General features: G+C 27.8%; 1 protein-coding gene and 1 pseudogene across 1 annotated transcript; both read left to right on the top strand.

Annotated features, from left to right (window-relative positions):
* Positions 1-984: 984 nt before the first annotated feature.
* On the top strand, positions 985-1669 carry LOC124833460 (zinc finger protein ZAT11-like). Its single transcript, XM_047307956.2, has one exon. The coding sequence runs from the start codon at positions 1070-1072 to the stop codon at positions 1535-1537; it is 468 nt and encodes a 155-aa protein (XP_047163912.1). The 5' UTR covers positions 985-1069; the 3' UTR covers positions 1538-1669.
* Positions 1670-6835: 5166 nt separating this feature from the next.
* On the top strand, positions 6836-7578 carry LOC124833459 (zinc finger protein ZAT11 pseudogene; annotated as a pseudogene).
* Positions 7579-15279: the final 7701 nt, after the last annotated feature.

Below are 15279 nucleotides of genomic sequence, written 5' to 3'. Positions count from 1 at the left end.
AAAGCTATCTTCACCAAAAAAATAAAATCGAATAGCCAGGATTAAGCGATCAGTAATTCTAATAAAAAAATCTATTAAAAAATTATAAATATTATAAACAGAAGTTGAAGCAGAGTGATAAATTAATTAAGTTTAGTATCCTATAATCTTTTAGCGAATCCCATCGATACTAAATAACAAGTAAGAAGTTTTTGACGCCGGTTTGAAAGTAATAGTTCGACCTACCAAAAACCTACCAACTAAGTAGAAGTAGATATTAGGGGCGCGTTGCCTGTGTTGTTCACCAAAAAAACCTAGAACCAGATCGGGAAGGAATCAAGGGATGGAATTTTCTATTAGCTGAAAGTAAAGTATAATTTTTCCCTGTTAACTTGCTAGAGGGATGACTGTGGTGGCAAAGTAGAAACTAAACAGCTGCCCAAATTTGACTGGGTATGAAGTTTCACTACCCACATAGCATGCCGGATTCTGCTGCAAGTTCAAACATCCCCGTGTGAAAGCACATACAGCACGACCTTTCCGATGGTTCTACCAACCAACCCAGTTGGGAACACAAAGAAAAACATGATTTTTCGACCATTCAACCAAATCCATTTTATGAATAACTCCTTTCCCTTTTTGTTCAAGTTCCGTTAACACTAGAAACTGCCGAGAATGTTCTGGCTAAGGAAAAGGACACGTCGAAGTTTCGAGGAAGTATTGCGGGCGGTGACTGTTCACTCGGTATTTAACGCGGCGAAAAGTTAAAAGTAGAAGTGAGCGTGTGGTACAAGCCTCACGTGGACCACATACTTTCACTCTCCAAATTCCAAAGAAGACAAATTTAACGACAATATTCGCGAAGCAACTACGTAACCACTGGGGCGTTCCCGTCATTAAAATACAACTAGTCAAAAGCGTAGTCCAACATGTCTTTTTTATTCTAGTTTGAAAACTTAACATGGTTCGATTCCAAATCTTATAAATACTCATACCATGTTCCAGAGTTTCTCATCACCGCCTTTGAATCTCATATATACTTTCATATAACAAACTCTTTCGAGACACACAACACCTCTTCCGTTTCAACATGGTAGCAATGAAGAGACAACGTGGTAACGAAGGATCCGAGAACTTAGATTTGGCAAAGTGTCTTATGCTGTTCTCTTGTCCTGAAGAAAGCAACAAGGCACAAGAGAAAGGTTTTGGATCTCTGGAATTTGAGTGCAAGACGTGCAACCGCAAGTTCTCATCTTTTCAAGCACTGGGAGGGCACAGGGCAAGCCACAAGAGGCAGAAAGTTGAAGGGGAAGAACTGAAAGAACAGGGAAAAAGTCTTAGCTTGTGGAGCAAACCCAAAATGCACGAGTGTTCCATCTGTGGCCAAGAGTTCTCTCTGGGGCAGGCTCTGGGAGGACACATGAGAAAACACAGAGGTATCAGCAACGAAGGCTTTGTTCCTATTCCTTCTATCGACCAAGTTATTGCGAAATTCCCAGTTCTGAAAAGGTCCAACAGCACCAGGGTTATGTGCTTGGACTTGGAGTTACACCTCTAGAGAATAATCATCTTCCTTCTCATACTTTTTCTAACATTTTCCCCTATACATGTATTCTTTCAATCTTTTCTGTAAATTCATTCGTGTAGATGATTCTTTTAGGCTCCTACTATTATTGATTCTTTATTAATACATTTGTTTCTCCCACACAATATTTCTATTGCCGAACACACGTAACAATCATAATGATAAAGCCGAAATTTAGAGTCATTGATGAGCACTTTTGCTGCACAACATTGATAGATAAAAACATTATGTGTAACATCTGAGTCTGTTGCAGCTACAATTTCTAAAGGAATACAATTTTCTGATTCTTCATCGCAATCCTTGTTGTCTGTAAATATTTATTGAAAAACTGTAGAATAAGAATATTGGATATGGAGTGGGATGGACAAAATTATGTGATTTTATTTCTTTAAATTGAAGTAACCAAGAAAACTATGTGTCTGTAACATTTGTCACTATTTGTCTGTTTTTTCTTTTGTGGAGGATGTGTGAAGTTTCGTCGTCGTTAGATTCCTTTTTATCTAGAATGGAGCAAGTCAATTATATTATCTCCGCCATAATATTATGCTTGCAAGTTTCTTTTTCGTGTACTGCTTGGTTATATTTTAAGTTTCATTCGATATTAAGAAATGTAAAGCATTATAGTTATTTAATAATAATTTAAGTGAATTAGAGTGCAATGAAAAAGGACTATTTGTTTTAAATGGATGAGAACATTAGGAAATTTTTCAATTGAAAAAAAAATAAAAATGAGTAATTTTTAGATTTATTATTTTGATATGGCATGTTAAAATTTTAACTCGAAATGAAATTATAAAATCATTTTCATGTAAAATAGATATCTTCAATTTCAATAGTGTCAATTTGAATAGTAAAGTATTTAAGAAAAATAAAGTATATAAATAAAATATAATATATTTACTGGAGGAGAACTCAATAAATATATATATATATATATATATATATATATATATATATATATATATATATATATATATATATATATATATACGTACTTTATAATAATAGATATAAATAAAGAAATAAGGTTTAAATAGATAATATTATTTGACTTTTAAATATTCTTATAAAAAGTAATGATCTTCAACCATAAACCATGAATCAAATTTGAATATGTCGATATAGTGTAAATATTTTATGCATTATTATAATTATAGATTGAATGACTTCAAAACCTTTATATTGGATATATATATATATATATATAAATATTCTTAAGTTTTAAGGGTATTTTAATAATTTTCATTCTCAAAACTAAAAAAAAAAAAAAACTCTCAAACTCTTACTCACCTCTCTAATTCTTCTCAATCCTTTCTCTTTCATCTTTTTCACTCCAATCCCAATTGAAAAAATCAAAAATTCCTCTCAACCCTTTCTCTTTCATCTTTTTCACTCCAATTTTTTCTCTATCATTCCTATTGTAGTCCCAATTGAAAAAATTAAAAACATTTGTTGTTAAACAATCTTAAAAAAAATGATTTTATAATGAGTTTTCATCTTATAATTTTTGTCTTATCTAATTTTATCCAATTTTCATAAGGAATTGGTAATTGACTTGGAAAAAATCAGAAATACTCGCTGTTAAACAATTTCTTACAAAAAATGATTTTATAATGAGTTTTTATTTTATAATTTTTGTCTTATCTAATTTTATCTAATTTTCACAAACATAAGGACATCAAAGGAATTGGTAATTGGCCTGGAAAAATCAGAAACACTCAGTTGTTAAACAATTTCTTACAAAAAATAACTTTATAATGAGTTTTCATTTTATAATTTTTGTCGTATATAATTTTATCTAATTTTCACAAACATAATGACATCCAAAAGAATTGGTAATTGGCCTGGAGGATTTTTTTAGAGATCATGATTCAACATATGTAGATGACGAAATTAGAGAGGTTAGTGAAGATGGTGAAATTGAAGAGATCTTGAATGAACCTTTGCCTGAAGGTGAATATATCAATGACTCATGTCTTTACGAAGGCAATGTTTCTGATGTTTTCAATTGGAGCTACAGTGGGGATGACAGAGAAAAGGTTGAAGTGAGAGAGGTGAAAAATAAATGATTGAGAAGAACGAGAGAGGTGCCTAAGGGTTTGGGGTTTTTTTTTTTTTTTTAGTTTTGAGAATGAAAATTATTAGAATCCATGATATATAAGGGTATTTTTGTCTACTAAAACCCAGTACACATTGCTAAAAATGTACCAACTGAAAAACAGGCGTACGCGTGTTAGCAAACCCATATATATATATATATATATATATATATATATATATATATATATATATATATATATATATATATTTGTACTTTTCATTTCTGCATAATTTATTTTCACTTAAATTAATTATTAACTTTATATTAAATTTCATTAATATTTTTTAATCTACTGATGATGATACTTGTCAGAAGATTAGGGTAATCGTTAGTTTGGATTTACCTAATTAATTTGAGAATTCAAGTTGGATTTGGGGTGTCGTCTATCCTAAATAAAACTAAACCAAACTAAATTAATTAAATTCAATAGTAATTAGTTGGAGTATTTCAAATGTGTGACTGATAAACTTAAGGAAATGGAGTTAAATTGACGATGTGAAAATTTTCTATCACAAATTACTCAGCATAAAGTTTTAAGCTTATTGTTTAATTTTTACTATTATTAATTGATAAAATTATGTATGGATTTTTTGATGAATTGTACTTGTTTAACAAAATAATTAATGTATCATATGATTATTTAGTTAATATTTGATCGGATGTCCAGTGAATTATGTCATAAATATAAATAGAGTTTTCTGTAAATAACTTTCAAACATAACGAACAAATCATAAAAACAAATAATAATGCAAAGACAAACAATTAAACCGCTAACAATTCGTATGACAGTAAATTGTTAACCTTGATCCAAATTATTTTCTATCATATTATTCGAGTTGTATAAATACATTTTGAAAATTGAAACTGATAAAAAATAGTTGTTCCATTTTGAGGTTTGACTATCCATATACATAAAGAGGGTTGATTGAGTGTATAAGATTTAAAAAAACTACAGAGACACTGTTTCACTGCACCAACCAAATGTGAAACATAAAAGAAAAGTTTGTTTTTGTGACTGATTTTTCTTAATCCATTCATGCATACTTACCCACAGCACATACACTTTGAACAGAGACCACACTTCTCAATCTTATTTATCATATACTATTCTATTAATTATTAACAATTCATTTTATACTAATCACCATCAACTAATTTTGTTCTTCTTTTGAATGCTTTCAGTGCCCATTGCTTCCAACATTAAAATCATTATATTATTTGTTTTCAGAAGAATTCCCTCAAATTATGTCGTCAAAGGAACAATTTACACTTTCTTACAGTTCATTGTTAAATTTCTTACTTACTAAAAATATTAAATATCTTTTGAATATGAGAAAGACATCACGTATCAATCATTTTTAATAACCTTTAAATTAAACGAGTTTAATATAACCTATAAATCACTATTATAAATATAATCTTTAAATGATTTACAACTTCATAGACATATATAATTAAAAAGTAATTTTAAAAATTATATCATTTACTAAAATAAAATAGTTAATAAGGGGATGTATTAAACTTAATTTAGAAAAAGCTATCTGCTTTATTAGAATTTTAGACTTAGGACTTTAGATTCATGAATTGTACTTATAAAAAGATGAAATTTTATTTGATTATTTTATTTTAGTTGACACTGTATCCTGTTCTAAGTTTAAATATATCAAATGACCGTTTGTTTGTTTGAAGGGAAAATGTCGGCGTGGTCGAAATTGCCGTCAGCGATTACTTGGGCAGTAAGGGCTTAGTTGTCTTTTCAAAAAGTCAAAAGCCTGTTCAGTTCAAAAAATAGTCAAATAAACGAAGTCCTCGAGTTTGAGACTTTTAAGTCGTATTTGTATTAATGAGAAATTATAAATATTATTTTTGTTTTTACCTTTTATTTATCCGAATTCAACAAAAAAAATAAAATATAAAAATTCAATTAATCTTCTCTTTACTTTTTTAACATTAACAGTAACTTTCATTACGAGAAAATACTTTACAATATTTTTGAAAATATTAAAAAGATCAGTACGCACGAGAAATGTTAATATTGGTCAAGTTTGTAATATAAAAAATCTTAAGAAAAGTTTGTATTTTTTTTTTCATTTTTATTCTGTCAAATATTATTATTTTTACGCCCTTATACCTTTGTTATGACATATGAAATAATAAAATACACAATATTTTCTAGAATTAGATTGGTGAGTCGTATAAGTTCTACAAGGCTTTTTGAACGTTTGACCGTCTTATAAAAAAAACCAGTGAAACATCTCCATGGTCAATACTATCCTATTGATATTTCTTTTAAAAAAAAGTAAAAAGAAAAAATAAATATGAAATAGATATTCATAAAATCAAAATACGTGTATCTCATTGCTTTATTTACGTATTCAACCTTATTTTCTTTTCATCAGTGTTAGCACATTGTGAGACCAGCATGACAAAGCAACATACACGTGGAAAAGCAGGTTACCCCGTTGATTCTCTTAAATTGCCATTTATATTTTTTGTTTTACTTTTCAATTTCTCTCTTCTTTTATAAATATAAAACATAATTTTCTTAATAATGAAAATCTCATAAAAATGAGTTGTGGATGTAGAAAAACATTTTCGTATATGTCAACGCACGCAGTCCATCTTCAACCTTTACACAATCAAAATCAAATTATTCATTGTGACATATATTTTATTCATTGTACGTTTTCGTTAATGAATTTGACTATATATGTAGAAATAAAAACGTGGTGTTCCTATCCTCTTATATTTTATATACAATTTCAGGAGTTTCAAAGAACAATCAAAGCACCAAGTTGCACTTGTTGTAGGGTAGCTAGCTCACTATCCACGACCCGTTCAGTGTGCACAACACGCGGTTTTCAATTCACGAGCACACATTCTCTGTGAAATATCCAAAAGAGACAAACCCTTATGCCAATGTCACACGAGACATTTCAAAACAGAAGGGCCTTTGTGTCATTTTTCCTTCAAAGTACGACCAGTCGCCACCCTCAGTCTTAGGTTTGTTACTTTAAAGTATACACATTTTTCTTAATTTCAAGCACTGATTGCTACTAATATAAGAAAGCCTTCGTAATTAGTTTATTTAAATCAGTCAAATTCCTTGACTTTTTCTTTTTTTTTGTGTGTGTGTGTGTGTGGAAGAGCTTTATAAATAGAAACCTCCATGTCCATGTTTTACTCACCAATCCCAGAACAGAAAAAATCTTTCATGAATATGAAGAGACAGAGAGAAATTGAGGGGTTTGCAACGATTGATTTGGCAAATTGTCTAATGCTTCTATCGTGCCCCCAACAAAATAAGTTACAGAGAAAACATGTTGAGGATGTGGAATTTGAGTGCAAGACATGCAAGCGAAAGTTCTCGTCTTTTCAAGCATTGGGTGGCCATAGGGCTAGCCATAAAAGGTCGAAACTTGAGGGAGATGAACTCAAAGCACAGCCTATAGGTCTAAGTTTGGGAATTAGGAAACCCAAAATGCACGAGTGTACCATTTGTGGACAAGAATTCTCATTGGGACAAGCACTTGGAGGCCACATGAGAAGACACAGAGCTTCCATTAATGGAGATTTTTCTTCGGTTAAGCATGCTGCAGAAGTACCCGTTTTGAAAAGATCAAATAGCACGAGGGGTATGTGCATGGACTTGAACCTAACACCCTTAGAGAATGACTTCAAGTTATTGTTTGGAAAAACCCCACTCAATGCTGGTGCCCTAGTCTGATTCTTTACTCTTCTTTTGTTTTCCCTTCATTGTATTTAGTTTTCTTCTTTTCAGAATTTCTATTAGTTAGCATCCTTTTATTTTTCTTTTTTTTTTCAATTCGTGTAATGCATTCTTTCAATTTTTTTAACGTGATTTGTAATATTAGATGAAACGAAGCTGCAACAATGGTTTTGTTGAATTTATCCACGTTTTTTATTCATTGATTTTGTCAAATAGGCAAGGCAAAAAGACAAATATTTGCGAGGCATGTTCGTGAAAAAAAAAACACTTAACAAACTTACCTACTATCAAGAATTGATGTTCGTAGATGAGAAAGACAAAAACTCAAGTAATTATAACGTGTCAAAAAAGGCTTACCAAAATTTTGTAAGGTAGATCCTTAAAGTAAGAAAATAATAAGAAAGAGTAAAACAAGAAAAAGGTTTAAGAAAATTGTTCGCACACTTAAAAATTGTAAAGCAAATTAAAAAGAAATCGACTCAAAGAATCATAGAACTGAAAACTTACTCCTAGGTGGGAATCTCAACAGAAGATAAGAACTCAAAGAGTAGTAAGCAAGTTCAAGAAGAAAGAAATGCTTATAAAATAACAAGATCGTAAACTTTCTCGTTGTGAATTGATATTCTTGGAACATAGAATACGAAAAGTCAAACAGTTAAAAAGAATATTTTAGAAAAGGACGTGTTAACAACTTTTTTTTAACAATAAACTACTATTTTATTAGTTCGTTTATTTAAAACGATGCTACGAAAACTTATATAAAAAAAGTTGTCATGAAAAAGTTGTTAAAAAAACATTTTTCTTTAAAAAATAAAAACACTTACAAAAGATGAGAAACATTTTTGCAATAATAGGATAAAATATTTACTCACAATTCATAATTTCTGTTTATAAAATGTTGTGGTATTCAAGAATGGGACTATTGATGAAGGGTTATAATGCTTCACAGAGCTTCATGACATGGACATGGTTGTGTATGAATGTAAAATCCTTCCATTCATCACCCTTTTCTTGTGATAAACTAACCTAGCTACATGGTTAAGAGTTCAATGGAGATAGTTAACATTATAATAAAATCATTGAATAACAATTAAAACTAAACATAATTAAATATTATATTGACTAAATTAGATACTATTTTATTACTAAAAAAATATTTGTATTTAAAATGGTCTTTATTATTAATAAAAAAAAGTTATAATTAATTTATGAATTATAGTTTAAATTTGTCTTTAATATTACTTATCAATGTTAGTTACTTAATATTATTGATTCTAAATTATTGTTACTAACACATTGAAGATCTTTTATACTAATTTCAAATCCAATGTCGTTATGGTACACATAAATGTACATTGCATGAAAAATACACAATGTAAAGAGAGAGGTATAAATGACATATTTTATGTCAATATAAATAACATAAATTGTTTTCATTTATTTACAAAAATAACATAAATAATTTTCACTTATTTACAAAAATGTTACTATTCTTTTTTTAGGTGTGTTTTTTCATTGTTAGATGTAAATTAAGTAACATACATTATTATTTTTGTGTTAATATTTTTATTTAATAAAATGTTAGAGATTAATTTAAATTTACAAACCAATTATATTTTTATTGATAAAAAAAACTATTTTAGATATCAATAATTTTTAATATATAAAATAGTATTTGATTTAATTAATATAGTGAGTAATTATCTTTTGTCTTTAAATTTAATGTTTTTTTTAATGTAAGTGAGGTGGAGTAAAGGAAGCCAGAATATATGGTTACAGTGGTGGAGTGATGAAATTGTGGGAGATATAAGTGAAGATTGTATGACAACAAATTGAAACAATCCCAAAGTGAATGGTTAGAAAAGTTTATCAAGTTTACCTTGGAAACCTTAAATATCTTTTGACATTGAAGTAGTTAGATGAAAATATTTTTCTACGTTAAAGAAAATATATTATTGATTTATTATCAGAAATTAGACTGATTAGAAATAAACTAATTAATACACCAATTAAACAAAATTATAAACTCTTTAAATGCTCAAATTTAATAAACATAAACAAAAAAAAATACCAAAGACTGATAAAAAAATTAATTTATTTGTATCATACACATTCAAATATTATTTATGTAATAAATTTTGTTAGTCAATTTATTCTTAAACACGAAAGCTTCGTATATAAATGCTCTTTAGAGGATTTTGAATATTTGAAATCCGCAGAGCAGCACCTTTATAGAAAAAATTGCAAGGCACTGTTTCACTAATTTTGTTCTTCACAAGCTGCTTTCTTTTGAATCCATGTGTGTACAATGATGGGACAAGCACGTGGAGGCCACATGAGAAGACACAGAGCTTCCATTAATGAAGATGTTTCTTCAGTTAAACATGTTGCAGAAGTACCCATTTTGAAAAGAACTTACCTACTCGTTTTTAATATTTAATTTAATTAATCTAGTGAATAATTATCTTTTGTCTTTAAATCTAGTTTGTTATTTAATGATTTTTTTTAATGTAAGTGAGGTGGAGTAAAGGGAGCCAGAATATATGGTTTTAGTGGTGGAGTGATGAAATTGTGATAGAATGGTGGGAGATATTAGTGAAGATGTGACAACAAATTATCACTGTATTATGGTTCATTATCACAAAATCATTGTTGGATGACTTTTATTTCCTTTTATGTTTTATTTTGTCTGTTGGTGGTTGCTAAGCTTACTTTGAAAGAGTGCTACTACTTGTTACATGTAATTCTGATCTCAATGCACTGAAGGTGGATTAGCTTCTTAGCTTGGAACAGAACAATAACATTTGTGTTGTTTGAATAATTAGAGTAAAATCAAAGTTATCATATATAACAATAAGAAAAAACTAGGTTTCTATTGTTCAAACATTGGGCTTACAAGCCCATATACATTAGGCCCTTTTTACCCACAAAAAAGCCTATGCATTCTCCTTCAATGTCTTCAATAACTTGCTTCATAATAATATATGAGAATTTAGCTTCATCTTCTTTTTTTCTCCTATTTCATTATTGTGATGACAATTGAGTTTTTATTCTTCCAAATAATTACAAACTATAAATACTGAACACGGAAATTATTACATTGCTCAAAATGATGATTCAACTAACAATGATATCTATTAATTTAAAGCATGGATTAAAGAAAGTTAATGTAAAGCGTTAGAATTTTTCTACATAATATTTTATATTTCTTAAAATAGAAAATTATCAAATAAATAGATTTAATACCTACATTGAAAAAAATTAATACTTATCAAATAAAGTAAAAGATAAAAAAATATAATACTATTGTAAGAAATTTTTTAAGGTATTCTTACAATTATTTGTTATGTACAATACTAACACTATCTTCAATATAACCTCATTCATCTTAACATATTTGTTGTTAAAAGAAAAAAATAAGCTCATTCATGTAATGCATCTTGTTTTATTCTCAACAACACGTTTGACCTCTTTAAAGAAGTCGTTGTTGGAGAAGACATTGTTTCATGTCAGTCCCAACGTGATTAATGCCCATTGATTTTTGACCTCATTTAAGTAAATCAAAACTTCAATAACTCTTTATGGAAGCACCGATTTATTTTAAACTACTGTTATACATATGACTTTGACGTTTTTTCTTTACAAGAATTTTTAAGTTTGATGTTAATTAGTTTGGATTGTGTAACTAAAAGTAAATGATTTGTTTATATATGCTTATTATAATGTAAATGATTATAAAGTTATAAACAATTATTCATATAATTGATTGTTTATATAATTATAAATATAAACTATTTTTTAAAATATTTATTATTTTGACAATGTAATTGATTAAGTGTAATATGATTGACATTTTCAACGTGACTTTCTTCATAATTTTTAAATTTATTAAACTTTTTATGAAAATCAATTTATCCATATATAAAACAAAGAATTTACTAAAAAACATAATCAAAGAAGGAATGAATCGATTAACAAGTACTTTTTAAATTTTCAAAAAAAAACATTTAAAATTATTAATAATAAAAGAAACTTAATGTAATGATTAATACGTACCAATAACATAATGATAATAAATATAAATAAAATCTATAAACACAAATATTTTATATTTGTTTGATTCTGTTAAATCTACGTTAGATTAATTAAGATAATTTGAACTAGATATTTTATTAAAATCTTGAAAATGTCTAAATACTATAAATACTTAGACAACTAGATCAAGATATACGAAACACTTACACTTTGTTTACTTGAATAGATTTAAGGGAGAGTGATTGAATGTATTTGAGAGGATTTGAAAATAAATTTTTTGTTGTTTATTTGAGTGGATTTAGAGGTAAGTGAAAGTGGATTTGTAAGTAAATTTATTTTAATCTGTCACATCAATCAAATCCTACATTAATTCTCACAAACTTTACTTCTAAATCCACTCTCACTTACTTCCAAATCCACTCAAATAAATAATAAAAAATTTACCATCAAATTTTCTCAAATCTATTCAATCACTCTCTCCCAAATCTATTCAAGTGAACAAAGCCTTAGCGACGAAAACATTTAATTCACACCGGCCAAGATAACAAAATTTAATTATAAACAAAAAGAAAAAAACAAAGAATGATATTTTAGAAAATAACAAGACTTTTTTTTTTAAAGTATGAATTGCATACAATATATATAAGAGAGCTTTTTTTTTTTTAAAAAAATTGAGATTACTCACTTATGTAATGGATTGTTTTTAAATATAATTTATTATTATGATTTACGTATAACTTAGAAACCATTTAAAATTAACATAATCAATTATTCATGAATTAATTTTTTAAAAATACCTAACATAATCTATTATTGTCTGAAATAATCAATTATTTTCAAAACATGTGAAAACCAAATTTTGACTAACATAAATCAATTACTTCCAAACATAAATCGATTATTATGCTAAAAAAATATAAGATAAGTTTGAATATTCCTGTAAGACACCATTCATCCCGTTTGCATTTCAGCCATAGGTTTGAATTGAAAAAAACTGCATGTGAAATGTTATTATGTTTGACTTATTAATAGTTTGAATCATACATCTACAACTAAATTATCCTACAGCCACAGTGCTGCAAAATCTAGACCATGGGTAAGTTGTTGCATATAAGTTAATGAAGTGAAAGAATGTGATACAATAACCATAATATATATCATTATTATCTTCTAATGAAAATTGACCCTAATATTAATGCATTCAGGAAAGGAACATTTTTCAACTCTTCCCATAATTTATGATTAGTTGTGGGCAAAGCCGGCAACCTTATCATTAGATAACTAGAATCAGACACGAATACTGAAGTCAGTTACGAAATCATCAATCCCTGGAATAAATTATTTCAAGTTGGAGTTGAGTACAACTTTGCCAAAAGCTGGATTTCTGGATTCTGTTGCAAACTTTATAGTGTACTACTATTGTGGCTGGACGCATTAATATTTTCATAACATTAAATTTTATCCACGACAATTATATCACTATTAGTAACACTATTAATTTCCTTCTAGAAAAAATTTTCCTCTTTAACATTTTTCCAGAACAGAATGCTTTTACCTCTTTGATCATAGTAATATCAAAATGGTAAAATTTAAATTTAATTTAATTTTACAAAATTTAATAAAATAAAATAAATTTCACTTTTTCATTACAAAACATTGTGGATTCACAATATAACATCCAAATAAAAAATGAAGAGAGCCATATAATAGACACTTAATATTAATAGACCCAAAGAACATATACGCGACTTGTCAAAGTAATTAAACAACGTTTAACAATTATTGTCTATTATTTAATTTGAATGGTTGACGGTTCAATAAGCCCTGAATCTTTTGCTAGAAATTCACACATCTCTTTCTGTGCGTGAATATTTGAATCCTTGAGTTCTCATCCAAACCTTCCATTATTGTAATAGCATTAAGAAAAACATTAATTGTGGTTGATATTACGAGCAATGATATCCAAATCTTGTGGGAAAAATAAACATATATATATATATATATATATAATATATATATATATATATATATATTCAGCCCATCATATTCACGTCATATAGACCACTTGATGATTCGAGGAAAGTCAAAATTCCCCTATAGTCAACTTCTACAACTCCATTAAGAGTATATGTTACTATCAAAAATTTGCATGCTTTACTCACTTCCAAATTAATGGGTTGGTTGATTTCCTTTCAACGGTCTTGTCACTGTTGTGAGACATGCCCAATATTCAAACAATAAATCATCTAATGCAAGTGGCACTGCACTCCAGGTTTATGTTCCTAAATGACAAGTCCTATTATTTATCGACATAAGAATCACCGAATGCACACTGATGAAGATGTACCACTGGTTAATTTTGTTAGTCACGTGAATCTCGTTTTTATTGTCCATTTTAATTGTTTACTATTAAGAATAGAAGTTTAGGTTGTAAAACAGTATAATTGGATTTTTATCAACTATAATATATTAGTGTATTAAAAGCAAATTATGTAATTATTGTACTTAGTGGTTGATTGAGTGAAACTATCTCCATTAATCAAAAGACTTATTTGATCAAGAGAAAAGAAAAAGAGTTGGTATCAGACAATTACAGTATCGTCATTGCTGACGAATTTTTCCTTACAATTTGCTTCACATGGTTGCGACTAGCACTAGTGGTCAACATAATGTTCGCATGAATATAAAGAGTATAAATTTTCTGCATACCCCATTAGCAAATTCCTTGTGTTTTCGTTCATAAAGTTTGTTATTTCTTTCCTTTATCAAAATCCATTTTGTACTGTGATGAAGGAGACCAAATAGATCACTTGTGTTTTCATTCATAAATATTGCTTTATTTGAGAATATTTGTATACATATACTCAGCCTAATCGGTCAAAGGTTGAAGACCATCTCACCAAAAGAGCCCGACTTCTCTTAATACGGAGTCCTGAAGTTAAGGTCATTAATTACCAGTTATCATAACATTATTGTTTAGTTATTATACTATATCTATATCGTATATAAGTTGTTAACAGAACTCATGGGACAATTATCAACAGCCCCCTACATTAAGCAAATTCCTTGTAATTTATTCATAGTTTTTTTTCTTTCCTTCCGTATCAAAATCCATCTACCACACTCAGTCCTCAGTGGCAATAGATCACTATGATATCAAATTGGTTCATTATATATATATATATATATATATATATATATATATATATATATATATATATATATATTATTATAAGAACTTTTATATTTACTGACAAATTTTGATTGATGACCAAATTTATCAATAAATTTTAAAATTTGAGTTGCTCATAGATATTTTTGTTTAGTATATTTTGATTTGTAATTATACATACATATTGTACAAATAAAATATATCACAAGAAAATAATTAAAAACAACTAATATAGATAAAAATAATTAATCATTATATATATTAATTAACTTAAATACTATTTTTTAAAATTAAAAATTATTTATATATAAAGTAGTCTTTATTAATAATAACAAGTTATAATTGGTTTTTAAACCAAAGTCCAAATTGGTCTACAATCAAAGTTTAAGTTATTTATATTATTAATTTCTAAATTAGTTAATGAATATTTTATCTATATTTTTTTAACCGTGGATAAACTATCAAAAATTATAATTTTATTAACAAATTTTAATGATTACTAATAAATATTCGACAACTTTACTTTTTTTCTTTTAGTGATTATTCATTCTTCTCCTCCTTTCAAACTGTAGACATATAATGTGAATGGTGGCAACAACATTAAATAAGCATTTATACATTCTTACTTCCACTTTTTATGTTTTCCAATTCAAAGTATCATTTCCTAAGACATCTT

This window comes from Vigna umbellata, chromosome 5 (assembly GCF_029865625.1).
Source record: "Vigna umbellata cultivar VRB3 chromosome 5, Vumbellata_1.0, whole genome shotgun sequence".
Taxonomy (NCBI): domain Eukaryota; kingdom Viridiplantae; phylum Streptophyta; class Magnoliopsida; order Fabales; family Fabaceae; genus Vigna; species Vigna umbellata.
This window is presented reverse-complemented; position numbering and strand designations above follow the sequence as displayed.

Coding starts and splice junctions, on each gene's coding strand:
- LOC124833460 (XM_047307956.2), top strand. CDS start 1,070: ATGGTAGCAATGAAGAGACAACGTGGTAACGAAGGATCCGAGAACTTA.